At 49.4% G+C, this 24,960-nt stretch overlaps 8 protein-coding genes across 8 annotated transcripts; 5 read left to right on the top strand and 3 right to left on the bottom strand.

Moving 5' to 3' along the window:
- Positions 1 to 1,204: 1,204 nt before the first annotated feature.
- On the top strand, positions 1,205 to 2,679 carry MCYG_02918 (dipeptidase 1; the record flags this gene model as incomplete). The annotated part of the gene is made up of 4 exons (XM_002847366.1): positions 1,205 to 1,558; positions 1,622 to 1,768; positions 1,828 to 2,352; positions 2,422 to 2,679. The coding sequence occupies 4 exons, from the start codon at positions 1,205 to 1,207 to the stop codon at positions 2,677 to 2,679; spliced, it is 1,284 nt and encodes a 427-aa protein (XP_002847412.1).
- A 366-nt stretch (positions 2,680 to 3,045) lies between these two features.
- MCYG_02917 (sulfur metabolite repression control protein) lies at positions 3,046 to 4,862 on the top strand (the record flags this gene model as incomplete). Its single annotated transcript, XM_002847365.1, has 2 exons — positions 3,046 to 3,183; positions 3,240 to 4,862. The coding sequence occupies 2 exons, from the start codon at positions 3,046 to 3,048 to the stop codon at positions 4,860 to 4,862; spliced, it is 1,761 nt and encodes a 586-aa protein (XP_002847411.1).
- Positions 4,863 to 5,313: 451 nt separating this feature from the next.
- Positions 5,314 to 8,031, top strand: MCYG_02916 (conserved hypothetical protein; the record flags this gene model as incomplete). The annotated part of the gene is made up of 5 exons (XM_002847364.1): positions 5,314 to 7,119; positions 7,186 to 7,290; positions 7,353 to 7,568; positions 7,595 to 7,670; positions 7,748 to 8,031. 5 exons carry the CDS (start codon positions 5,314 to 5,316, stop codon positions 8,029 to 8,031), a joined length of 2,487 nt encoding a protein of 828 aa, XP_002847410.1.
- A 266-nt stretch (positions 8,032 to 8,297) lies between these two features.
- Positions 8,298 to 9,527, bottom strand: MCYG_02915 (conserved hypothetical protein; the record flags this gene model as incomplete). The annotated part of the gene is made up of 2 exons (XM_002847363.1): positions 8,298 to 9,303; positions 9,364 to 9,527. 2 exons carry the CDS (start codon positions 9,525 to 9,527, stop codon positions 8,298 to 8,300), a joined length of 1,170 nt encoding a protein of 389 aa, XP_002847409.1.
- A 284-nt stretch (positions 9,528 to 9,811) lies between these two features.
- On the bottom strand, positions 9,812 to 10,458 carry MCYG_02914 (uncharacterized protein; the record flags this gene model as incomplete). The annotated part of the gene is made up of 3 exons (XM_002847362.1): positions 9,812 to 9,828; positions 10,076 to 10,240; positions 10,296 to 10,458. 3 exons carry the CDS (start codon positions 10,456 to 10,458, stop codon positions 9,812 to 9,814), a joined length of 345 nt encoding a protein of 114 aa, XP_002847408.1.
- Positions 10,459 to 11,387: 929 nt separating this feature from the next.
- On the top strand, positions 11,388 to 15,071 carry MCYG_02913 (inositol hexaphosphate kinase 2; the record flags this gene model as incomplete). The annotated part of the gene is made up of 1 exon (XM_002847361.1): positions 11,388 to 15,071. The coding sequence occupies one exon, from the start codon at positions 11,388 to 11,390 to the stop codon at positions 15,069 to 15,071; it is 3,684 nt and encodes a 1,227-aa protein (XP_002847407.1).
- A 1,246-nt stretch (positions 15,072 to 16,317) lies between these two features.
- MCYG_02912 (conserved leucine-rich repeat protein) lies at positions 16,318 to 21,459 on the bottom strand (the record flags this gene model as incomplete). Its single annotated transcript, XM_002847360.1, has 2 exons — positions 16,318 to 17,623; positions 17,672 to 21,459. 2 exons carry the CDS (start codon positions 21,457 to 21,459, stop codon positions 16,318 to 16,320), a joined length of 5,094 nt encoding a protein of 1,697 aa, XP_002847406.1.
- Positions 21,460 to 22,523: 1,064 nt separating this feature from the next.
- MCYG_02911 (conserved hypothetical protein) lies at positions 22,524 to 24,603 on the top strand (the record flags this gene model as incomplete). The annotated part of the gene is made up of 1 exon (XM_002847359.1): positions 22,524 to 24,603. The coding sequence occupies one exon, from the start codon at positions 22,648 to 22,650 to the stop codon at positions 24,601 to 24,603; it is 1,956 nt and encodes a 651-aa protein (XP_002847405.1).
- Between the last annotated feature and the right edge of the window lie 357 nt (positions 24,604 to 24,960).

Raw genomic sequence — 24,960 nt, 5'->3', positions numbered from 1 at the left:
GGCAACCGAACTTGCCGTATATTGATAATCTCAATCCTTGCCATGCAAGACGTATATGCTGACCCACCGACCATTCCTCCAGGTGAACCAACAATATATTCCAACGGCCAAGGATTTAAGAATAATAAGGGCAACACCCTCCGTGTTTAGCCAGGATGAGGGATTCCCCGCGTCCAAGAGAAATTTCGGTTAAATTCTTTCATGGATGCATTGCTTGTCAGCTAGTGGATCATGTTTATTCCTTGCTATATGCAAAGACCCTCCGGGGATGCGCAGATAAAATTCTTCGAATTCTATATTTTTATACGACAAGAACCCGAACGGCACCGGAATGGGGCAAATGTAACCTCTTTGCCCAGATTCCACTAACCCTCAGAATAGTTATTCATACGAAGAACAAATTCCGATCCATAACTCGGCCTGCTTGTTGTTGACAAAAAAATACGAAGTCCAGAGTATAACTAACTTATATACAACTATACTATGTATTGTTCAAAAAGCCATGCCGATATCCATACATAGTATACATATCCTGTGGGATCGAAGTTAAACATCATATATTTGGCCATTTATCGACTTTCTACCAGCTTGCTCCCTGCCAACATGACCCCTGCCGGCTCTGGCGTGCTCGCACACATGATAACTCTTTCCTAGGAAGCTCAGGATGCATTTTGGGAATCCCTCCTCTCATACCATGATTGTTGTCGACGGAGCACTGCGCATAAAGAGTATACCGGGTCGACGATTAAGGGGATTTCGGAGGAGCCGCCCTTGACCGCATGACAAGCAACATCAAATAACTTTGCATCAATCATGTTCCCAGCTCGTCTGCAAGCTAGAACAAAGCCATTCTTGCCAGGGTTGTTCAATATAAACTTTCTTGTCGATCTCTCTAAGGAATTCCACAGCCGGCTTTATGACGCTCATCTGCTGGCTAGACCAATATGAACAAACCATCGGTGTATGCTCGGAATAACAAAGCTGGGGCACAATTATTAATTAAATATACGAGAGAGGGGAAGGGCGTTGAGTTGCAGGGTATACCTGAGTGTTTGTGATGTCGTTTTGCTTGACTGGGGTTAGAATTCCCAGCTCTATATAAGTGCGTGATGCCCCAGCTGTGAACCCAGGTCGAGCTGTCATCAGTCATCTCTTCCCTCCGACGGATAGCCAATTCCCGCCTATACTCTGCGAATCTCCTGCCATGGCTCCAGAAAGGCGATCCCGGCTCAGTGATGCGGGCATTTTAGTGTCCCTTCTAGCTCTCACCAGTCTTGTGCCGGTGCAAGCAGCTGTTACGACATCGAAGCCAGATTATGCAAAGCGTGCAGAGCGTGTACTTAGAAGCACTCCATTAATAGATGGGCACAACGATCTTCCTTTCGCTATCCGGAGATCTACCCATGACCAAATCTATGATGGCAAGGTTCCCTTTGAAACTGCACTCAAAGGCCAGACTGATCTCCCTCGAATGAGAAAAGGGCGCATGGGAGGACAGTTTTGGAGCGTTTACGTTGGGTGTCCATCAGACCCTAACACTCCAATTGACTTCCCAACGGTATGAGATGACTTCACTCTTGCTAGGCTATCATGTCCATGCTAACGGGACTGCCATCAATAGTTTGCGACCAGAGATACCTTGGAGCAAATTGATGTCGCAAGACGACTCGTGGACAAGTATTCCAAGGATCTCATGTACTGCGATAACCCTGCCTGCGCAAAGAAGGCCTTTAGAGAGGGTAAAATCGGCAGCTTCATTGGTATCGAGGTAAGTCATCTTTTCGGCAGGCTCATAAATGGAATACTAACCATCTATCTGATCAATAGGGAGGACACCAAGTGGGCAGCTCCATTGCGGCCTTGCGCCAGGCTTTCTATGCCGGAGCTCGATACATGACTCTTACCCACAACTGCGACAATGCGTGGGCAACCGCCGCGTCCACCGTCAGGGCCGGTAAACCCGACCTGGGTATGACTGAATTTGGCCCTGCGCTGATCAAGGAAATGAACCGTCTCGGCATGCTTGTAGACCTTTCACACGTCTCCCATCAAACTATGCGAGATGTTTTGAAGGTTACCAAGGCGCCCGTCATCTTCTCCCATTCTTCAGCTTACGCAGTTTCCAAGCATCTGCGAAATGTCCCTGACGACGTTCTCAAGACCGTCGCTAAGAACAATGGCGTGGTCATGGTCACCTTTGTGCGCAGTTTCGTTAACATTGACAACCCGGACTCAGTGACTGTTGACGATATTGTCAAGCACATCTTCCACATCGCTGAGGTTGCTGGATGGGACCACGTTGGGCTTGGTGGTGACTATGACGGCACCACTGAGCTTCCAAAGGGCCTCGAAGTAAGCCAACTAGTGATTTTACAGCCATCAAGAAGAAGGAAAAACCCCTGCTGACTCTTTCGCGTTTAGGATGTTTCAAAATACCCATACCTTATCGAGAAAGTCCTCGAGCACGGTGCCACTGAAGAACAGGCACGCAAACTCATTGGAGAGAACATTCTACGTGTTTGGACTGAAGTGGAGAAGATTGGCAAGAGGATTCAGAATTCCGGTGCCCTCCCAGTTGAGGAGGTCTGGCAGGGTAGAAACTGGACTCAGTCTCTCACCAAACGATCCACCTTCATTCCAACCGAGAGCCCAACCCAGCTTGAGTTTGGATGTGATTAAGAAATTATCTATCATTTCATCTGATATCTAATGCCAGTTGTGGAATATATTTATGTTCATGAATTTATTTAATTTATGAAAGTGCCTTGTTCAAGGTTATCTTTATAATGGTGCTCTCTGCTTACTAAGGAGATAACTTATCACGTGATTACGCGTTTAAACCATACTGGAGTTTAGGGGGTTTCGGAATTGTCTTCCAATACTATAGGTAGAATGTTATATTACTAGGTATTGTAGCTTATGTGCGATTGACCTTGCATCACGTCAGAGGTGACGACATTTTTTATAAAAGACACCAGCTTTTAGATATCTTTTTTATCATATACAATCTCGCATCTCTTGTTGTGGAGGTGAAACCAAATAGCCATGAGTTCGCTTCCATCTCCATCTCATCAGAACCATACTATCATAGACATCTCTGATTGCCCTAGCTGCCATCGACACCAACTAGGTCTACCATACCAAAGGCTTGCCGATGAAGCTTTCGTACAAGGAATACAAAATGTGAATTTATCCTTCTTGTTATGAACTCTTATTTATGGTAGCTAATTTCCATACAGGAACTAGAAACCCTTTCCCCAAAAAGCCAAGAATTAATCACCTCAACTTGGGCCTCATTCTTGAATTTCCCAGACAAAGAGCGTCGAATTTTGATTGACGGAATACTTGCAAGATGCTGTTCCTCGCAGTTATCATACATATCCACGTCTATCAAGGCGCTTACCAGGATAGACTTTTTCGCTGTTTTGCCTACGGAGCTATCGTACCGCATCCTCCAGTATCTCGATGCGACAACCCTATGTAGGCTCGCCCAGGTTAGCCATCTCTGGAGAAAGCTGGCCGATGACGACGTTATATGGCATCGGATGTGCGAGCAACACATCAACACGAAATGCTCGAAATGCGGGTGGAGTCTTCCTTTATTGCAACGGCAAGGGCGCTTGGTGCAGTCCCAGAATCCGGATCTCGGCAAGTCGTCGCTTGAATCCTGGAATTCAATTAGAAAAGTAGATGACTTGGAGATGAAGGCGGATATTCCCCCCAGTCGCAGCTCTTCGACCAGCCGTCCTCCTGCGAAGAGACAACGCGGACTGCATCACGAGGCTGTCAAACTTGATCCACCATGCCATCCTCGACAAACTCGGCCATGGAAAGAGGTTTACAGGGAGCGGCTCATGGTAGGACTCAATTGGAAACATGGAAGGTATAGGACAACTGTGCTTGAAGGTCACAGTGACAGCGTCATGTGCCTTCAGATTCATGGCAATTATCTTGCTACTGGATCCTACGACGCTACAGTTAAACTATGGAGCCTGGATCCCGGAGAGCTCCTTCGAACTTTCGAAGGTCATACCGCTGGTATTCGCGCTTTACAATTTGATGGTCATAAGATCATTAGTGGTAGCTTAGATCGCACCATCAAAATCTGGAATTGGCAAACTGGAGAGTGTGTGCTTACCTTTTCTGGCCATGATGATGGCATTATTGGGCTAGATGTTGCTGGGAATATTCTAGCATCTAGCTCCATGGATGAAACCATAAAAGCATGGAATTTTGAAAATAAAGAGGCCTTTACACTCAGAGGCCATTCGGATGCTGTCAACTCAGTCAAATTCGACATGGCCTCACGTACTCTTATCTCTGCATCGGATGATTTCACCTTACGGCTTTGGGATCTCGATACACGGCAATGCATTAGGACTTTTGAAGGCCACTGCGGACAAATTCAACAAGTTGCATTTCTATCACCACAGATTGAACACTCACTAGAATTGGGCCTCGCGGGTAGCACCCTCGCGACTACCTATGATAAAGCCGTGGAGGGAATCCAGGTAAGCTATGGTAGCGGCTTTCTAACCCATCCTGAGCGACCCTTGCCGCCTCTATATGTTCTAAGTGCAAGTCTTGATGACACGCTTCGTCTCTGGAACACTACGTCTGGTGCCTGCGTGAGGGCTAACTTGGGCCATACCCAGGGTATATGGGCTCTTGCAGTGGATGGCCTGCGTGCTGTATCCGGTGCGGGTGATTCCATAACTAAGGTATGGGATGTTGTTACAGGTAACTGTGTGAGAACATTGACCGGCCATACAGCGCCGGTAACATGTATTGCCCTAACAGATTCAGTTATAGCTACTGGTAGTGATGACTGTCGGGTGATCGTGTCTAACTTTAAACCCTGATAATGAGATCAAACAGTATTTAAACGCAAGAAATCTCCCTTTATCATGATAATGTACAGTGATTGTCTTACTTCTAGTTGTAACGGCGTTATGGGTGTATACATAGTACGTTCTACTATGACTGATGGATCATTAGGAATTCGGGTTTTCTACTATTCCGACTGATTATTATCTAAGCTGGAGTAACTATATTCCGAAAGCTCCAAAAAGGACCCTACCTTATTCCGGTAACTATGGAAGTGTTTATTTCTGTTTATCAGTTTCGGCTCGCGTTCAAGAGTTATAACGCCATAGAATGTTGCGGTGATGAGGCACAACTAGTAATCCAAAGGTTTCTCTCCTGCTGATTCCATAATTTTGGTATTTCTTGGACTTTTCTTTTTTTGGATAGGCTAGGCTGAGCGAGATCGATGGTTACAAGGCAGAGATCAAGTGTTGACTTATCATAGCCATGGACCAGGTCATCAGTTTATTGTCCTCCTCTCCCGCAGTACCGCCTAAGAAATCTGGGGATGGAGCCCTGGGAGCTAGCTTCGATATTTTTGAAAGTCCTCACAACCCAGTGTTAGACAAACCAGACAACTCACTGTTTGAATACGGTGATTTCATCGACAGTTCCGTAACGAAGAAGAGGAAGTTAAGCCCTTCCGTGGATCGGACACTCTATGCTGCAGATCATGTTACGCCTCACAAGTCCCCTGGCTTCATTCTCTCAGATATAACGGACTTCAACAGTGTGGGAAATACCCCCAGGATTCTTCCAAGCAAGTCAAAAGACACAGTCAACAAGACATCAACATATAATTCCTGGGACCTCACATTTGATGACCCTATCTTCAGCTCGTCCTCCGCGCCTAAAAGCCACACTCGGGAGGGCGTCACCAAACAGCCAGTAACAATCGTTATTGATGATGATGACGACGGTGACAATGATAGGCTTCTGGACATTACACCCTCAGATGATATTGTTATCAACGATGATGATGATGACTTTTTTGAATTTAGCGTGCCACAGGCTTCAAAAGTTGTTATCTCAGAGAAGACATCACGACTTCTTGAGCAGATCAAACGCGATACGGCCTCCAAGGCAAATCCTAGCAAAAAGAAGAGAAAGCAGCAGCATGATATCGATACTTTATCAGAGGACGACGTGTTGCCTTCTTTAAAACTACGGGCTGCAAGACGAGGAACAGGCAGCCAAACAGCTAGTAGAAATGCGGAGAAAGCTGCCAAAGCGCTCGATCGAGAGGCGGCAAAAGCTCGCCGAGAAAAGGAAAAAGAGGAGCAAAAAGAGGAGAAAAGAATGCAGAAGGAGGAGAGAGAGAAACAGAAGCGTATGGCTGCTGATATCGCGGAAGTGAACAAGTCTAAAGTGGATAAAGCGGTATCGGTCGGGGAGATGATTGTTGATATGTCCTCAACTTTCCAGGACTCCAGCATCGGTACCCAGGTCGAAGAACACATGCGCCAGCTGGGCGTGGAGATGCATTTCATATCCGCTAGAATTCCTCATATGGTATCGTGGCGACGAAAGGTCACTGCACGATTCAATGAGGCAGGGCATTGGGAACCGTGTGCACCAACTGTTAAACCCGAGGACTATATTCTATGTTTCTTAACAGGGGATGAGTTTGCGGATATGGCTATTGCACCCCAGGGCAATAATACGGTGAAGGCTTATTTTCAGAAGATAAGCGGAGCATATCCAAACTGCAAACAGATCTATCTCATCGAAGGTCTGTTTGCCTGTATTAGAAAGGAGAAGAATTCCCGCAACCGCTCATACCAGGCTGCTATTCTTCAGCAAATAGATAACGATCAACACAACACAGCTGGAGAACCTGTGTCCCAGCCAAAGCGAAAAAGAGCAACAAGGAGGATACCAGGCCCTGCACCTCAGGTGGATGAAGACGCAATTGAAGATGCACTACTTCAACTCCAGGTGCAACATTCGTGTCTAGTCCACCATACTACCACTCCTGGTGAAAGTGCGGCATGGATAAAGATATTCACCGAACATATATCAACAATTCCCTACCGACGGGAACTCATGAAAAGTCATGATGCGTCATTCTGCATGGACGTCGGACAGGTCAGATCTGGGGGGGATGCAAGTGATGCTTATATTCGAATGTTGCAGGAAGTGAGCCGCATCACAGCACCAATAGCCTACGGTGTTGCTACGCAGTATCCAACTGTTGGCCGACTAGTCAATGCATTTGACAATGGGGATCATCTCCTTCTTGAAGATGTTAAGGTATCATTTAATTCAACCCCTCCATTTGAAGAGAGCCAATGATTCTGACTAAACTGGACATTGTAGAAGTGCGCAAATAAAAAGGGCACTTTGACCGATGCACGAATTGGCCCAGCTATCAGTCGACGATTATATCATATTTTTACCAGCCTAGACCCGGCGTCTGCAGACGTTTGACTTTTCTTCTTTTCCTTTATCCTTTGCTTCAAATTTCATCTTTACTGTCAGCTTAGATTTGGTTGATGGAGGGAGGCAACTTCATGGTATTATTCAGGTCCACTTATACCCCATTTGGCTTTGGATCAGGTTTGGAAGTCCTTCTTGCTTATCTTTGTTACGCTCCGCTACATATGAATAGAGAATCGTTCTACTTGGAGCCCATTTGGTTTGGTATATTATTCTTTGGAGAAATAGGTGCATTCATTAATATTTCAAGTGTTGACCGAAAAGTAAGATACTATACGCTGTGTGGCAGCTCTGTGCCACATATATGCCCAGCTATGCAGAGACGCCGCGATTAAAAAAGGAAAAAGAAAAAGAACTATATACAAGTAAGTAATATATGTGCCACCGAAATAACCAGGGACATGATCAAACCGAAATGCCTCTCCTCTTCCACCCTCTCCAGGCGACAGTCCACATGGTTACGGCGATCAAAACACCGAATACGCTGCCCACAGCCCAGTAGCCATAGCACTTCCAGCCAAAACACTGTCCATTAGCACCGACATTAGCGTCGTACTCGGCAGAATAGATGGCTCCCGAGACACCGGCCCCCGGCGCCTGAATCATCGAGACGATGGCCCAATTGGTGCCAAAATTCTCTACTCCCCAGACGACGGAGACGACGATTGGCACGAGAGAGAAGCAGGCGCCGTAGCCGAACCCGATGAAGGTGGTGGTTGCATGTAGGAGGGAAGGAAAGGAGAGCGGAACAGGCGAAGAGAGGAGCAGGTAGCCCAAGGATACGAGGAGGGCACAGGGGATGAGGAAGAAGAGGCGGGAAAAGGAGACTTGCTGTGTGAGGGAGTGGGAATGGGCTGTTGGACGAGGGGCAAAATGGTCTGAGAGGGAGCCAGTGATGAGACGGGCCAGAGTAGAGGTGAGCGCCACCAGGGCTACGTGGGTGGAAGGGGCTCCTGCAGGCGGAGAGGCGTTAGGCCTGGCAGATGGAGGAGTCAAGGTACTTGTAAGGGTGCCGACCTATGTTGCTTGTTAGTATTGGACCAAAGCCAAAAGTATAAGATGTGATGGTGACTTGCATTATTCATGTATGCTTCTCCAGGTCCGGATATGAGGATAAATCCGAGGGAAAGCAGCCACATGGTGTTATCGTTGAGGAAGAGCTTGGTCTCCTGGTTGAGCAGCCAGGTCTTCTTCTCCTGGTCACCGGGGGCAATGACAGCAACCCCATTGTCGTCATCATCACCGTGGCCGGCCCGGAAGGTCCCATACTGGCCGTCGGTCTCGGTCAATAGACCACTTCTCTCGAGCTCTTCAGCTCCGGCCTCGATCAGCTTGTCCTCGTCGACGACGTTCAGGGCGAATGCACCGATGACACCGACGGTGAAGGTCATGATGGCAAGGAAGATGAAGAACCTGAAGACGTCAACATCTCCGTGGACGAGGTCTACACCAGAGCCGTCCTTGTACGCGGTGGTGTCAGCACCCCGGTAGACGAAGAACTTGACCAGCACGCTGTACCAGATGCCACTGAGGCCAAACGCGGCTATGGGCACGGCAAGCATGATTCCCTTGTGCTTGCTGGTAGCGTAGTTCTTTGCACTTGTCGTTACGGCGGAGAAATACATGCATCCTGTGGCCGAGCCGATGACAGCATAGGCCATGACCATGACGCCGAAGGGCCAGCCGGCGTGGTGATGATTATGCTGCTGCTGCTGTAGGCTGAGGGAGCCATCCGCGAGGCCAGCCGAGTCAGGCGGCGGCCCTGACCTGTAGGCAAAGGCCGCGAGCAAGTATCCGGACCCGAAGAGGATGGCGGAGATGGAGGAGACGAGCGAGGGCCTGACTCTGTCGCAGAGGTACCCGAACAAGGGCGCTGTCAGGTACATGAGCATCTCGGCTGTCACAGCGATGACATTGACCCTGAACTGGGTGTAGTGCAGGCGAGTAAGGAGGAGAGGCCCGTAGAGCGAGAAGGCCGCTATTCCTCCTGCTGAGAGGCTGTACATACATACACTGTTAGCTGGGGATGTTCTCCATATGTTCCAGGGCAAAACGTACGCGCTGAGGACGCTGGAGACGAAGGCAACTATACGGACGATGTCCTTGCTCGTCCATGTCTGCCTCTCTCTCTCGTCTGGTCCATCGCCGGCCATGCTGCCGCCGTCCTCGCTTGCTGTGTCTTCTGCATGGTCGTCGGTCCGGAGGAGCCGTCTGTCTGCCATCTTTGTCCAGTCTGTTGATGGTCTTTCTCTCTATGCCCCTCTATGTATATATATATATATATGAAAAAAAAAAAGGTCTCCCCCCGCTATCCTGGACTCTGTGACTTGGTCATGCCGATGTGCTTGTCCTGGTCGTGGTTGTTGATGCGGATGACTTTATTATTACATAGCAACATTGCAGGTACAAAGCAGCGAGTAGCAAGACAAGCCACAGGGACATCCCAAGCCTCATCCATAACTAGTGTATGTGACTAGTACACTAGTGATAACTGTGCAGTTAGTCCTTACTCCTGTATAGACACTATATATACCGTAGCTATATTATGACCAGATATAGGAGACGAGGGTGAAACCGCCGCTTCACACCGCCTGGAGTGCCTCAGGGAGACCTGATGAAGCCTCTGAAGGGGAGCATCTGGATGCGAGAGGCCGCCGCTGATAGGCGCAGAAGAGATGCATGCATAGGAGTCTATCGTAGTATGCTATGTATATCGCTCACGGTGATGTCACTGGCAGGCCCGATATACACGGGCAGAAACACTCTGTACAGCGCAGGATAGCCCTCTCCTCTCTTCTCTTTTCCTTTTTGGTAGATGTCCAGATGTCCTTGGTAGATGCCCATGAAAGCCGTGCGGTCATGTCGAAGTAGCCAGGTTGGCGTCCATGGTCTTCACGCTCTTCCACCATCATCAGCACCCAGGCACTCCGTGAGCCTGTATGTAAGAATGACTTACATATGTGCTCCGTAGCACCCACACACCCACACACACACGCACTCATATCCACTGCCGCTCTTGCAGGTTGGCTCGTCAAGGCCTGGCCAGGCACGTTCTGGGATGATTGGCGCGATGAAGTGCTGGGCTATGGAAAGGTACTTCCTCCGCCATATATCGTTTGCCCAGTCATCAAGTACCTCCCCATCGACTCGCATCATCGAACACCAGGATCGCCAGAACTCGAAACACGTTGCGCAGGAAGCTCTCTTTTCTTGTCTTGTCTCTCTCTCTTCTCCTTCTTCCCTTTACCCTTTTCTGTCTCTTCTTCGTCTCTTCTCCTTGAAATACCCTGTTTCTTCTCTCTGCTTCTTCTTCTTCTTCTTCTTCCTCCTCCTCCTCTTCCTCTCCCTGTTTCTTCCTCCTCTCTTTCTCTCTTATTCTTCTTCTGCCAGGGCTTCCGGCAGACCACCGTCTCCCTCTTCTCCCATCTCCATCTTCATCCCTTTATCCATTCTTCCTTGTGTGGCGGTGTCTCTGGCTCGTACTTTGATACTTCTTCTTGCTCCTCCACCTCTTCCCACCCACTTCTTTCCACTTCACCCTCGTCTTCTCTTTTGCTTCTTCCTCTTCACCCTCTTTTCTTATTCTCCTCCCTCTTTGCTTCTTCTTCCTTCTTCTGGACCATGGCTGGCTTCGGCCTTCCTCTTCTTCCTCTTCGTCTTGCTTGATGCTTTTTCTTCTTTTTTTCAACTATAAAACTTCCTGCTTAGTCACCCTTACATCACGTGACTGCCTTTTTCCGTTTCTTTTTTTTTCTCTTCATAAGAAATAAAAACAACCGAAGAAGAAGAAGAAGAAAAGAAGAAGAGAAGAAGAGAAGAAGAGATACCGGAAAAGAAAAAAGAAAAGAAAGGGAAAAGAAAAGAGACTCGCTTCCCTCATTGTCTGGTCGGCGCTGCAGGAAGACCATCACATCTTGCCATCCTATCCTCTCTCTCTCTCTCTCTGGCCCTTCGTATCCTGCTCTATAACTATCGTCCAACCATATCAACCACACCTCCTCGACTGAATATCCGATATCTGCCATTGAAACGACGCAGGAGGACATACTATAGATAGACAGCTGGTCGCCAATGTCCTCCTCATGTCAACCTCCGCTTTTGCTTCCGACCACCGCGCTCCGGAGCCCAGCGCGTCCTCACAGCAACAGCAATCGCCTACATCTGCACCACCCATAGACTCACGCCTCTCTCCCTTCTCCGCCCCGTCCAAGTCGGTTCCTCCCTCGCCGCCGCAGACTCCCCTCATAAAGCCGTCGGTGGTGCCCCCGTTGCCCGAGGGTCACCAGCATCCGACCCTTAAGCGGACCAACACCTGTCCCGGTCCTGCTCCTACCACTGCCACTTCCGTCTTCTCATCTTCTTCAAGAGCGTCTGCGAACCAGTACGGCTCTCAGTCACCCCAGCTGACGGAGCGGGACTCCATCTTTGCTACCCATTATCTTCCGTCAGAGGAGGTCGACCAAGGTAGCCCAGCCGAGGACGAACACCAGGAACATCACCAGCCGGACCAGGAGAAATACGACTTTCGTCCTAGTCAGGTTAATAGATATGTTAGCTCGCTCTCATCGTCTATCGGTTCGGCACGATGGCAGCCAGCTCCTACTCCAGAACCAACTCCAGATGACCGCATGACCCATCAGTTCCCGTTGCCAACCCGTTCGCGCACCGTAGCCGATCTCTCCTCCCTCTCTCACCATCACAGCAACAACGACATCAGCAACAACAGCAGCAGCAGCAGCAACATCAGTTCCGGCATCCCACTCACATTCGACCGTCTCTCCCCACGGCCATCCCCTATATTCCGCCCCCAACCTGGTCCAAACAGGGGCCGAGATCAGAGCCAGGACCAGGACCAGGATTCCTCTGGTACTGACACAATGGCTCTCCTCGCATCCCGGGACCTTAGTTCTCACCATGACCTCATGCGTGGGCGCGCCTCCCGAGTCGAAAAGTCCATCGAAGCTAGTTTGGCCAACGTCGATCCCAGCGCCAATGTTCGCTCCCGCAAGTCCAGTCACTACCTAGGCCTTTTCAAGGAGAACACTGGATCACCAGAACGGAGAAAGAGTATTGCACCAGACCTCGCAGCCCTAGACGAGCTCTCCGGCACAAGACCGAACAGATCGGACGAATCACCAACTGCCGTCCCCAAAGCATTGCTCGAGGAGATACGGAGGCACCGGGGAAGCACTGCCAATGGAGCACTGCCAGGGCTACCCAGGACAATTCCATCTCGTGACACACGCATGCTCTACCCTGGTCACACGCTCGAAGGCTTCTCCCCAGACTCGGATTTTGCTCCTCGGCCAGGCCTTGCCGAATCGGTGTTTGAGGACGACGATGAGGAAAAAGAACGCATCTCCTCTGCGCTCTACTTTCCCCATCAACGGCCGCTTGAGGCAGACAAGGATAAATTGCAGCCGGAACAACCATTCTCATCTTCCCCGGCCAACCTAAAGTCCCCCAGCGAGGCCAACCTAGTCGACATCTCCCTCTTCTCAAAGAGTGAGAAGAGTGTCTTCACTGGTGACCTGCGCAAGACCATCACCGAGCCCATTGAACCATCCGTTCCGCCAAATGCCTCTGTCGTGGTCGAACCAGCTACCGATGTCTCCGAGTCTGACTATGTCTCTGCCTCCGAAAGCTACGCTTCCACCACCCACGACGAACCCGATGACGACGAGCTATCCTCCCATGACGAGGCTGCAACAACCCCTCGCGGTACTCCTCGGCCACGCCACCAATTCAAGCACCCGCACTCCCACCACATACGGCCGCCTACTGCACCCCTAGGTGCCGTAGAGCTGAAGCCATATCGCCATCAGGTCGGCGGGCACACTACGGTCTTCCGTTTCTCCCGGCGTGCAGTATGTAAACAGTTGAACAATCGGGAAAATCAGTTTTATGAACGTATCGAGAGAAGACACCCGGAAATGCTAGTGTTCCTAGCTAGATACATCGGCGTGCTTAACGTGACTTTCTCCAAGGGCACGAAAAAACCGAACAGGAAGGAGAGTAATGGCAGTAAAGGCAACACAGCCCCAGCAGAGCCTGCGGCCAAGTCTACAGCCGTTGATGCCCAAACCACCACCACTCCCATCCCACCAAAACGCAGCGATACTGGCAAGTCGAATGGCCAACGTATCTTCAGCCAGTCCCAGGTCACTGGCATAATACCGAAGGTCATCCTCGAGAACAACCGCCACATCATCCCCTTTGACCTCTTCATGACCCCCCATTCGACCAAGAGCACCGGCGGCAGCGGACAGGCTACACCCTCCCAATCCCACTGCGGATCCCTCGATGAAGTCTCGGCAAACCTCACCTGCTCATCTAAGTCGACATCAGAACTCAACGGCGAGACTGACAAGGTAGAACAGATGACATGGGGTGCCACCACGGTTAACACGAAACTCCAGGAACAAGTCTTACGTGAAGTCTTTATGCCTCCAACTATACACTCACATCATCAACGCCACCATCGAGGTGCTCGGAATATACCCAAACTACGACCGGGCACCTCTCTCCGGAAAGACTGCAAACCCTCATTCCTACACAGGGGGTGCAGTGAACTCTCCGTGTCTATTGCAGACAAGCCCACGCTTTCTGCTTCAGCTACTGCTGCCATAACGCAGGAGGCAGCACGAGTGCCCGGGCCATCGTCGTCGACGGAGACATTCTGGCTCGGGGCTAGAAAGGAAACGCAGTATGAGTACTGGACCGGCGATCTCATGTTCTACGAGGACGAAGGCTACGGAGGGGATAAAGAGGATGAAATATTCAAAATGGAAGACGACGTACGCCTATCCCCCAAGTCTAGCGTGAGTGGGAGTGGGAAGCTGACCCTTCCTGTGTCCCTTGGTACCTCTACAGGCGAGCCTGTACGCTTGCCCACCAATCCAAAAGAAGCTCAGACAACAACCACCAGCGAAGATCGTGTTCAGTTCTTCCTTCTTCTCGAAGATCTCACCGCTGGCATGAACAAACCATGTGTCCTCGACCTCAAGATGGGCACTCGTCAATACGGCATTGATGCTGACGAGAAGAAGAAGAAGTCCCAACGCCGCAAGTGTCAAAGTACCACGTCCCAGCAGCTGGGTGTCCGACTCTGTGGTATGCAGGTCTGGAACGTCACCAAGCGTGAATATCTCTTTGAAGATAAATATTTCGGACGTGATTTGTCCTCGGGCCGCGAGTTCCAGGACGCTCTTACTCGGTTCTTGTACGATGGATCAAGCTACAGCTCAGTCATTGGCAAGATTCCCATCATCCTAGACAAGCTCTCCCAGCTCGAAAGCATGATTGTGCGTCTGCCGGGATACCGTTTCTACGCCTCTTCTCTCCTCATCCTCTACGATGGTGACCGTTCGTCCCAGTCCTCCAAGGATGCCAAACCCAACACCATTTTTGAAACACATTCAAGCTCTTCTCTCCCCAACCCGTCGAACCTCACTCTCAAAATCGTTGACTTTGCAAACTGCGTCACCGGTGAAGACGGGATTCCTCCTTCGTCCCGCTGTCCACCCCATAACCCTTCTGATATTGATAGAGGGTACCTCCGCGGTCTACGAACATTACGTATGTACTTCCAGCGTATCCTACGCGAAGTCAGCTCTAGTGTTGGCGAAGGGTACGTAGAGCGTGGAGAAGGAGAGGCCCTCTCCGCTGCGCCATCCAGCATTGTTGGCGCTGGCAGGGAAAGAGGGGAGGCATGGGCATGGGATGAAGCCCTGGGCGAGCTAGAGGAGGGGGAGATCAGTGTATAACGGCTATACACGACGGAACATGACATTATATTTCAGTGCAAGATACCCCTCCCCACTCTGTTTTCTTTTTTCCTTTTCTTTTCTTTTGATTTCTCGTTTAATTCTTCCATCAACTTTTCTACCTATCGGCATGGGCACGGCACGGAAACAGGCGCCGGCGCAATCGGGAGCGAGGGAATTGACCAACGACCCAACCACTTAAAGACGGATACGGAGTTATTTACTTTGCATGTTGTTCTACCCTTTACTTCTTTGCTTATTCCCTTTCCCGCTAAGCAATTGTGTTTTGTCTAGCTTTTCCATTTTTCTTTTTTCTTCCACTCTCTTTACATCCCGTCTTCGTTCATCCGCTTGAGTCTCCGGGAATACTCATGGGATGGCGCAGCCCAGCGTTAGGCGAATGGCCATGGTAAACAAAAAGAAAAAAAAAAAAAACAAAAGGGATACACGTTGTTCAGCTTGTTTGGTTGCCTTTTTCTTATCATCCTTACTTCTACTTGACTCTTGACGACGGAGTTATGTTCCCACAGCTTGCTTACTTGCTTTCTTCTCAGCAGTTTCAAGGTTGAGGATTACCTTTATCACTTTTATAGCTTTATGAAATGGGGAGATGGAGTTTCCGGTGGTGTTTACTTTTTACCGCCGTTATTCGGTTTCCGGCTTTTTAATCGTCAACTGGTGACTTATTGAGTTGCTCTACTATCATCGGTATTGTGCTCCTCTTTAACTCGGTGTACGAGCAGGTGCTTTTCCCTTCTTTCACTTCTTTTGTCTTCTTTCTTTCCTACTGGGTTGCCCTTATGCCATGAGATGGGCTGATGGTTTATGGTATGGGATTAGTTGGACAAATAAAAAAGGTCGGGTGGTAATAAAAGTACTATCAGTTAGTATGTTTAGACAAAGATATACTATCCTCTGCTTATTCTATTACTTTAACAGTAATATGATGGATGGTATAAAGACTGAAACCGTACCTCCGTAAAACGATATATAATTGATCGCTTCAAATTACAACTCCTTTGCCTGCTGTTTGATTCCCTAAATGTATGCATGCACCCGTACCCATATCAGCCAGCTGCTATCCAAGCGGAATTCCACCCCCGTGCTCAAAAAGGAAGTAAAGAAGAAGTAGGAGAAGAAGAAGCCAGAGACAATATAATAAAACAATTGAAGAAGAGAAAGGACGAGAAAACGCCACACAATCCACCACCCAAAGGAACCCGAAGAGAAGAAATAATGTACCCCCTTATCCCCTCCCATTCCTTTTCTCCCATCCCTTTTCCTTCCTCCTCAGTACGCCTAGCTGTTCAAGTCGGTTCCAGACCCAGTCCTTTTTCACCCTCACTGCGCCTTCGTGGGCTTGGACATGTATATCGCCAGGACCGACATGCCCGCCGTCATCATCGTTAATTTCATCGTCATCCGGCGGACTGCTCTGCGGCAGGCCGTCGAGATACGTTAGCCGTCCTGACGTAGCGTTGTGGATCATAAGTTCTATTACCCGCCGCCGCAACCGGGTCGGCTCGTCTAGATGCGCTTGGTACTTCGCATCTGCGAATAGATCCGCGACGGGGACGGTGTACGGGTCGTCTACTTCTTTCTTGTTTTCATCCCCATTTTGCTCATCATGGCCGTCCAGGGGGGGGTAGTCGATGTAGTTGTTAGAATTGTAAGAGGGATGTCGAGTAATATCTCTGCCTCCCCCAATATATGGAAGAGACTTGTCATGGCTGTCTTCCTCAGTCTCATGTTTGACAAGTTCTCGTCGAACCTTATCCTCTGTTGTGTGCTTATAGTGTTGTCTTCCACTTCCTGACACTGGCGTCGGGTAGAAACCAATGGTGATCGGATTCCCTCGCAGATCAACTCTAGTCAATGAGCCGTACGCACCACCAATATCACTCAAAGTCTTGCAGAGACGCCGCAGTCGCGAAATGCGGTTGCCTACCAAAGACAGCCTATTCAGTCGTTTAATTCCCCCGAGGCCACTGATATCAGACAATGCGTTAAAATTGAGATTCAGAGTCTTTAAGTGAGAAAATGTCTCCCCAAACCGCCCATGTAGCTCTTCAAGCGTGCATGATGCCAGGTCCAGGAGTTGCAAGCTCAAAAGGGGCATATCCGGTGTGAGCGTAGACGCAGAGAGAAAGTTTGACGAAAGGAATAATTTGCGGATTGAGGATAGTTTGCCCAAATTAAGATTCACAGTCATAGGTTTAGCGTAGCAGGCGCTGCTGGAGCCTTTGGAGGGTATAGTTTGCTCTCTCATGGAGAGTGTGTCAATAAATCGGCACTCATCTAGCTTTTCTACTGTGCTCAGATGGTTACAATCGATATATAGCACACGCAATGACGGGAAAGGCGATACATCAAGATGATTGAGGCGGTTGCCTGACAGCTTGAGGATCTTTAAGTGGCGAAGAGGTCGATGTACAATAAATTCTTGCATCCGGTTCTTTCGCAAGTCAATAAACTCAATCCCTTGCATGCCATCGACATTCTGCACGCTACAAATGCCATTCTCGCTCAGATCCAGTTTAGTCAATCGAATACTATCCATTGTTAGCCATATCCTTCGCTTAGACGATATCCATACTCACAGATCAGCATGCTTAAAGTCAAGAGAAGTCAATAGATTATTTGCGACTTTAAGCGTTAGAAGCCCGTCTAGGCCAAAAATTCCCTTGATGCAAGTGAGCTTATTATGGCTAGCATTCAAGCTCCGCAGGTGGTATAGGCCGGATAGCCCATGGAGATTGTCCAGCCCATTACCAGATATATCAAGGTATTGGAGGTTGGACAGATGGCTCCATGAGGTCAGACCAGAAAGACAGTTATATGGCGAATCGAGACTTCGGACTGTTGCGGGAATCCCTTTTAACTGGCCAAGTTTATTTTCCCCTACATCTAACTCTTGTAGTTGCGGACAATATTTGTCTAGCTGATGAAGTGTTAAAAGTCCCTTGCCACGCAAGGTCAGCCGACGCATCTGCTCCCAATATGCTTCATATGGCTCGGCGTCTGTGATGTGTTGCACAATGTCCTCGGCAGCCAATGCCAACTTTCCGTGCAGTTGTCGTAAAGCCCGAGGGTTTGCTCGTTTGGCAATATAACTAGTTTCACCTCTCATGGACTCGTCAACCTGATTCACTGTGAACTCTGACAGGGGACTAAGGTGAAAACTGTAGTTGCTCGATTCCGGGTTAGGCGGAGCAAGCATAACTGATTGGTCGATATCAACTGCTGAAGGTATAACAGAGGTATCGAAATTTTGTTCCTCGCCTTGCTCATCGATTGATTCTTCTGTGCCTTCCTGAATGCAGGAGAGTTCAAAGCCATCTTGTTCGGGTAACGGAATGTTATGTGGTAGGATGTTTCCCAAGGGGCTCTGGACAGTAGCATCTGATATCCATTCATGAGCTTCTTGGGTATGTTCGGAACATAGTTCATCTTCGCCCTGGTATGCAATTCCGGAAACCAAGGGGGAAGAAAAGGTGATCGTGCCAGCCCGTGTACGGCCATCTGATTCTTGTAGTGGAGCGCATTCTTGAGGAAGGATTTGATGTTTATCAAGATTATCTTTATGGGTTTGGAATTCTTCCGATCCCCAAGAGGTAGCTCTAGTTCCTGGCTTAGGGACACTGACGGTAAACCGAGTGTATTTCGACTGTACAGAACTCGACTCAGACATCGGATTTTGGGCGCTTTCCTGAGTTTGTGGGCGAGGGTTGTTCTCAGTTGGGACAGGGGCTTTTTTCTCGGGCTCTGATTGGAGAGATCCTTCTGGGAATGAAGGTGAGGAGTAGTATACACCCTCTCCCGGCATAAGGCCGCGGGCGACGGCAAGTTCCTTTATCTCATCGACACTAAGATCGGATATGTCCCTAAATGGGTCGTCCTCGCTGGCGGTTTGGGAGCGATTAAGAATATCTTGATCCGATTTGGCCCTGTTCTTTATCCAGCACTGGGTATTTCGGTCAAATATCATCTTTCCAATGTTTTCTGGGATTAAGTGAGAAACCCGATCCGAGGATATGACCCCTTTTGCACCAGAACTGCTGGCAGAGCCCTGAGAAAAGCCCGTAGGAAGGCTTGTGGTTGATTTTTGGCTTTTCAACGACTCCTCTCGCCGAACCATCTGATCACAATGCTGCACTTTGCGGTAGATATTGGACCGTATTCGGATGTTCTCAGGGCTGCTTTCCGCCGTACCACCGAAATATCCAGTATTTCGATGAGACGACTGGTTCGTGAGCGGTCCATTCTGCTGTCCGAATCTGAAGGATTCGACAGAAGCCCCCATCCCAACATCGAATTCATCCTTCTCCTCAAATTTCTTTAAGTGACTGATAATCCTTGGGTTCTGCGGGGGCATTTCTCTTAGTTTCCGTAAGTCAACACCGTCACGACTAGGGGGTCTCGAAAACTGTTCTTCACTAGATTCATCACTGTACAGAGCAGAATCATCCTCATAGATGGTCTGGTAACCCTCATTCCGCCGGGTGGAGCCGCTTATTGGCCCCCCCTGGGCTCTAATATGGTCCATTACTTTAGAAGCCTCGTTATAGTATTCCTGGGTGGTTATTGAGCCTTTCCTTGGATGGTCTATATGGAAAATAAAACTGGCATCGGGACATGTAGATATTCCCTGCGTTTCACTCCCCATGAATACGGATTGATTGCTTATTGTGATAGGCCGTTGATCACTGGGTGTCGGTGCGGCTGGTCTTGAAAAAGAGGGTAAGCGTTGCTGACCTATCCCTACACCTTCGATAAGGGAAGGATTTGAGAAAGGTCCAGTAGAATCCAGGATAGACTCATCCCAGACTTGATCCTGGCCTGGGAGAACGTGCAGCGTCCTCCTCCTTTTGGAGACTGTGATTTTCGACGACCGTTTCAAGCTTCGTTTAGCCTCAGTTTTGGACGGGGGAGATAACTGTCTCTCGTGGGTATGTTGTGGATTGTTATTTTCTTTATTTCTAGGAGAATTGGGTACGTGGAGGGGGTTTTGAGACTGCTTATCCTCACTTGTAGCATGGCTTGGTCTGGAGTTATTGGTCCTGGAAGATAGTTTGGGTATTTCGTCTGGGGCCATGTCCTCGCGCTCAGCATCGAGGCCGCTTGCATCATCTACGTTCGAAGCGTTGGCTGCTTCAAATTGGCTTATTCGCCGCAGGAGTTTGTTGCTCGTGTAGGTGTCATGGTTTCCAAATAGCTTCAAAGGACTTCCAGATGATGACGGTCTAGGCTTCGTGCTCTCCTCTTGAAGTTCTTCCTTATGCTCCTGGGGAGCATAGAGGCGGATTGACGGCGGCGTTCGTGGAGTAGGAGGTACTGGCTCTTGTTCTAAAATCGAGCCTTGATCAAGTGGAGGATGCGAAGATGAGCTTAGCGCCCGTCCGCCAGGCAAATTGTAGTCCGAATTGTCGCCTTGACGTGTTGTGGCCAAGTCGTCGGCGGACGCGAAATCCTGGGTACCCATAGATAGGCCCTCCGGTAATGATATTGAAGTTAGATTCTCGGCCTCAAGTTCGATATTTTTGTCCGGTAGGTGACCGTCACTGAACGTAGACATGTTTTCCAAACGCGTCGGACTTCGGCTCGTGCGTTTGGGCAGCGAGATGGAACTGGTCTCGTTGTCTCGTGTTATACCGATGTGGCTGCTAGAATTCAGTCTCGAGTTGAGCTCGAGGCTCAGGGAGGATAGGTGTTCTCGTAGAGGTTCGACGCCTTCGAGCTGATTTTTGAGTGGAGTGTAGGGCCTGCCGTCACCACCGATTATTACCTCCGACATGTGTTCCATCCAGGACGTATCGTTCCCTCCCGCGTTAGAACTGCGAAAAGTGCTGCCGCGGCTCCTCTGGCTCCTTCGACTCTTCTGGCTGCCGCTCACTCTCTGGCCTTGGAACGGCCTGCGCGAGGACACGCTTCGGTCTTGAGGGGCGGCGCCATCAACGGGCGGGATCGAGAGATGGGATTGGAACTGCAACTGCGACTCTGATAGCGATGGCGGCCTGAAGACGGTCTCCAGCCCCATTGGGCCGAACAGGTCGCTCGGCTCACCGAGCGCGCGTTCTCCCCTGATAATTCTCCTCTTCCACTCGGGGGTGGTATTATTATCATTATTGGCGACTCCTTCGCTCCGTGATTTGATCTGCATGGTCGCATCGCCGTCGCTCATTCTGTTAATCGTGGAGTACTGCCCCAAGCGGTGGCTGTGGGGTTCGTTGCTGGCGATGGAGATGTCGCGATAAGGCCGTGGAGAGGGAGTGGGAGAAATGTCAGCATAGCCAACATCGTCGTCGCCAGGTAAGGGCGAATTGGTCGCAGATATAACCTCTTGCGATTCCCAGTCGTCGTCCAGCCCGTCCAGCCACGGTTCCGCCATTCTACTTCTGTTCTGCTGCTGGTGATGGTCGTCTCGCTACCTCGCGGCCACGTAATATTACTTGGAGATGTTCAAGCGACGCGCTTCCTGCCCCTGAAATAGTAGTCATATCAATACGGTATGCAACTCCGTAAAAAATTCAACAAGCGAAGGGAAGGGGGGGAATAAATTCAATAAACAACATAAAAAAAAAAAAAGGTAATCCACACTGCATCCCCCGAAGCGACCAAAAAACGAGATAGAATAAGTTAATATAAATTAATGCTTGTAGGAAGCAAGATAAATAAACAAGCGAAGATGGGCTGCGTCCACCAGCCACAAGCTCGCTGGTAATTTTTTTTTCCTTGGTTTGTTTTCCTTGGGGTGAAACTTGGGCCCGCAGATCGCGATCGTTTCCTTTCTCTCTCTCTTTTCTTTTCCTTTCTTTTTTTTTCTCTTCATATAAAAAACCTCGAAATCTAAGACGATAAACAATTTTCTAAAGGAGGTTTAGTGCATGGGCGCTTAGTAAGTCACGTGGTACTTCTATTTTTGTCACTTTCTTTTATGCTTAATTTCATTTTTATTTTGACGACAATTTGAAAACGCTTCAAAAAGATCAAAAGTAGATGGAATTAGGAGCCATAAGAGCTCGAGACTGGAATAAGTGGATGTTGAGGTGTTTTTGGTTGGTAAGTTGTGTTTACTATCCTTGTCGCTACACGTCTTCAGGTGCCAAGGGCTGTCTTGGACTAATGCTGAAACTTGGACTTTGCAGCCTCAGCTTCTCCTTATCCCTTCGTGCCTCTCATTTTTTTTTTTTTTTCGTACGCATTTCGGCACACAACACTCAGGCATCCTTATAACCGTGCAGGGGTACTAGCTGACGCTCTTTGAAGCAAGGCAGCACCCGCAGCACCCAGACAACCACAGCCTCCCACGTCCTGTGGCGCGTATGGGACAACCTTAAAATCATTACCTACATACAAACATAGCATAGATTTCTGCTTACAACTTACATCGTGGATATCTGCCTTCGCCATAGAGAGCTGTGAGAATAAGTGCGGTCTGCTATCTATATCCCGTCATCTACCTTTGTGGCCTCTTGCAAATGCACTCCCAAATAATCCAAGTGCTGTGTCTGCTGCTCAGAGACCAGCCTGTACTCCGTGGGCACCTATTGAATTCCCCCCTTCTTGGTTCACGATAATGCCCACCAGACTCCCGGATTCGTCTATAACATCGATATCGTTCGACCCGCTATCTCCCACCTCGTCGGACAGCGAAAGTGACCGAGACGAGGCTGCCAGAGCAGCGAAGAGACGGAGGATCGAACAAGTGGCACGGGATTACTTGCAAGGGCAGCCACCGTTCATTTTAACGGCTACGCTCAATGGACCATTCGATGATGGCTGGGTCAATCCCTGGCGGAAAGTGCGCAAACAACAGCTGGTGTCGCCTCTGCAAAATACGAAAATTCCCACTCCACAACCTGTCGTGAGACAGCCAGCTCCGAAAACACTTCAGGGAACTCCCAGCTTAATTCTCCCCACGGATTCATACCAGAGGCGTAGCCCTGTTGATGGATCTCAGCCTCGGCGGATAGGCGCAAATCTGGGCAGCCGCAGTAACTCAGGACATTCCTCGAAATCAAGGTCTACCGACGCATCAAGCTCACGCCTGAAAAAAGACAAGACTGTTCTTCAACGCCCGCCAGATGAGCCTCCAAAATCTTCTAGTCCCTCACCTTCAGCCAGGCTATACAGATCGCGGGTATCAAAGCGGTCGTCGGAACGATCGCAAGCAAGCTCCTCGCCTCCCCACCGTGCGGGTACACGCTCCAGCCGGGTTATTTGCTGTCGAACCCTCAATTTTACAGCAATTAATGCACCTTCTTCTACTAGTGCACTTGTTGAGGCTGCTCAAGATGCCTCCGTCCATAACAAGCAAAAGGCCAGTCTCAAATCCTGTTTCGGAGAGAGTTCAGTTGTGTCGGAGAAATTACTGCACAAACCTAGTCAAAAGGCATCACTTCGCCTATCTGAAGATTTAAGCAAGGCTACACCTCCTACAGAGCCAGAGCTATGCAAGAACAATCAATATGGAGCTGATATATCTGCTTCTACTACAAGCAGCACTCTCAAAGCCACAAACAACTCATCATTTGAGAATGCTGCTTCAGCAAGGGATATTGACCCTCCGGGAAGGAACAAGACAATCACCAAAGAACCCCAGAAAGCTAATATTACGTGTAATACATTCATTCTCCCACCGAGCCAGAGAGAAAATGAAGCACGGAAAACGGGCTCTACACTTCCGGACCAGGATTCCGAAACCATGCCAGCAGCCCAGATAGTTCCCACCATCTTCACACCACCACAGCTCACACCATTTACATCAGCGGACCTACTTCAACTTCCGTTCAATCAGAGCAACGACTCTGCTATGAACGGTGGCCCACCGAATAACGAGGCCCGCGAGAACGATCGGTCTCAAGCTTCAGCCCTGGCCACACAGGGGTCTGCGACGAATGATAGCGCATGCCCCCCACCCTTGAAAGAAGTTCGGCGGCGTCCTCCCAATCTCATTCAAAGGACTGCTTCCAGCAACTCGTTGCAGAAAGCTATAAAGCCATTCCGTTCATTCAATGGTGGTACCAGAGGTTTGGAGAAGAGATCCAAAGTTACGACACAGTCGAAAAATGCCCGGTTCGGTGATGAAGATATAGATATTGACAACCAGGCAAATGCACGGCGATCAAGCACGCCAAAAATACAGCAAGGAGCTCATGGGTTCGAGCGATTAGCGACACCTGCATCCTGTCCCGCCAGCTTGCGGCCACAGAAGATCAACCCTCCCGCTAAACCCTCCTCTCGGACTCTTCCACCTGGCTGCTCGCTGGTGGGGGAACGGGAGCACCCATCCACTAGACACTCATCAGGAACACCGATGTCACTCACAATGCCCATCAGTGGGCTTACAGATCTCTCGACGCAGCCAGATGGCCAAGGCTTGCTCGTCCTGCAAGAGAATTTTGACCTCACGGGAGCAATCGAGGATGCCGAGAGCTTCCTGCAAAGCTGGGATATCGAGCGGGACCGACAGCGGCTGCGAGATAATAACAACACAGCCAATGGCCTGAAACTGCCTGCCCCCAAGGTTTAGGCACGAGTGAAGATCAAGATGTGCTGGTCTACTTATGGTCCCATATGTAATATAATATTTTTTTTTGGGTCCTCGGAGCGTTCCTCATTTAAACTGCTTTGTATTATTTACCATGCATTATCAGCGTCAGCATCTGCACTCATATAGCCTATAGACTTGAAATGATGTCCTTTTATTGCATTATTTGGTAGCTCGTCTCGAGAAATCCCACGCAGAATTAACTTCCTGGCGGAGTGTAACTCCACAGAACAGGCCACAGCCACTTGCAAATTGTTTACAAGCAAGCTCCATCCTCGCCCGCTCATGATGTCACTATCGCCATCGGATCCGCCGGTCGTATGCCCGGCAGCCCTGCAC

This window comes from Microsporum canis, genomic scaffold (assembly GCF_000151145.1).
Source record: "Microsporum canis CBS 113480 supercont1.3 genomic scaffold, whole genome shotgun sequence".
Classification (NCBI taxonomy): domain Eukaryota; kingdom Fungi; phylum Ascomycota; class Eurotiomycetes; order Onygenales; family Arthrodermataceae; genus Microsporum; species Microsporum canis.
This window is presented reverse-complemented; position numbering and strand designations above follow the sequence as displayed.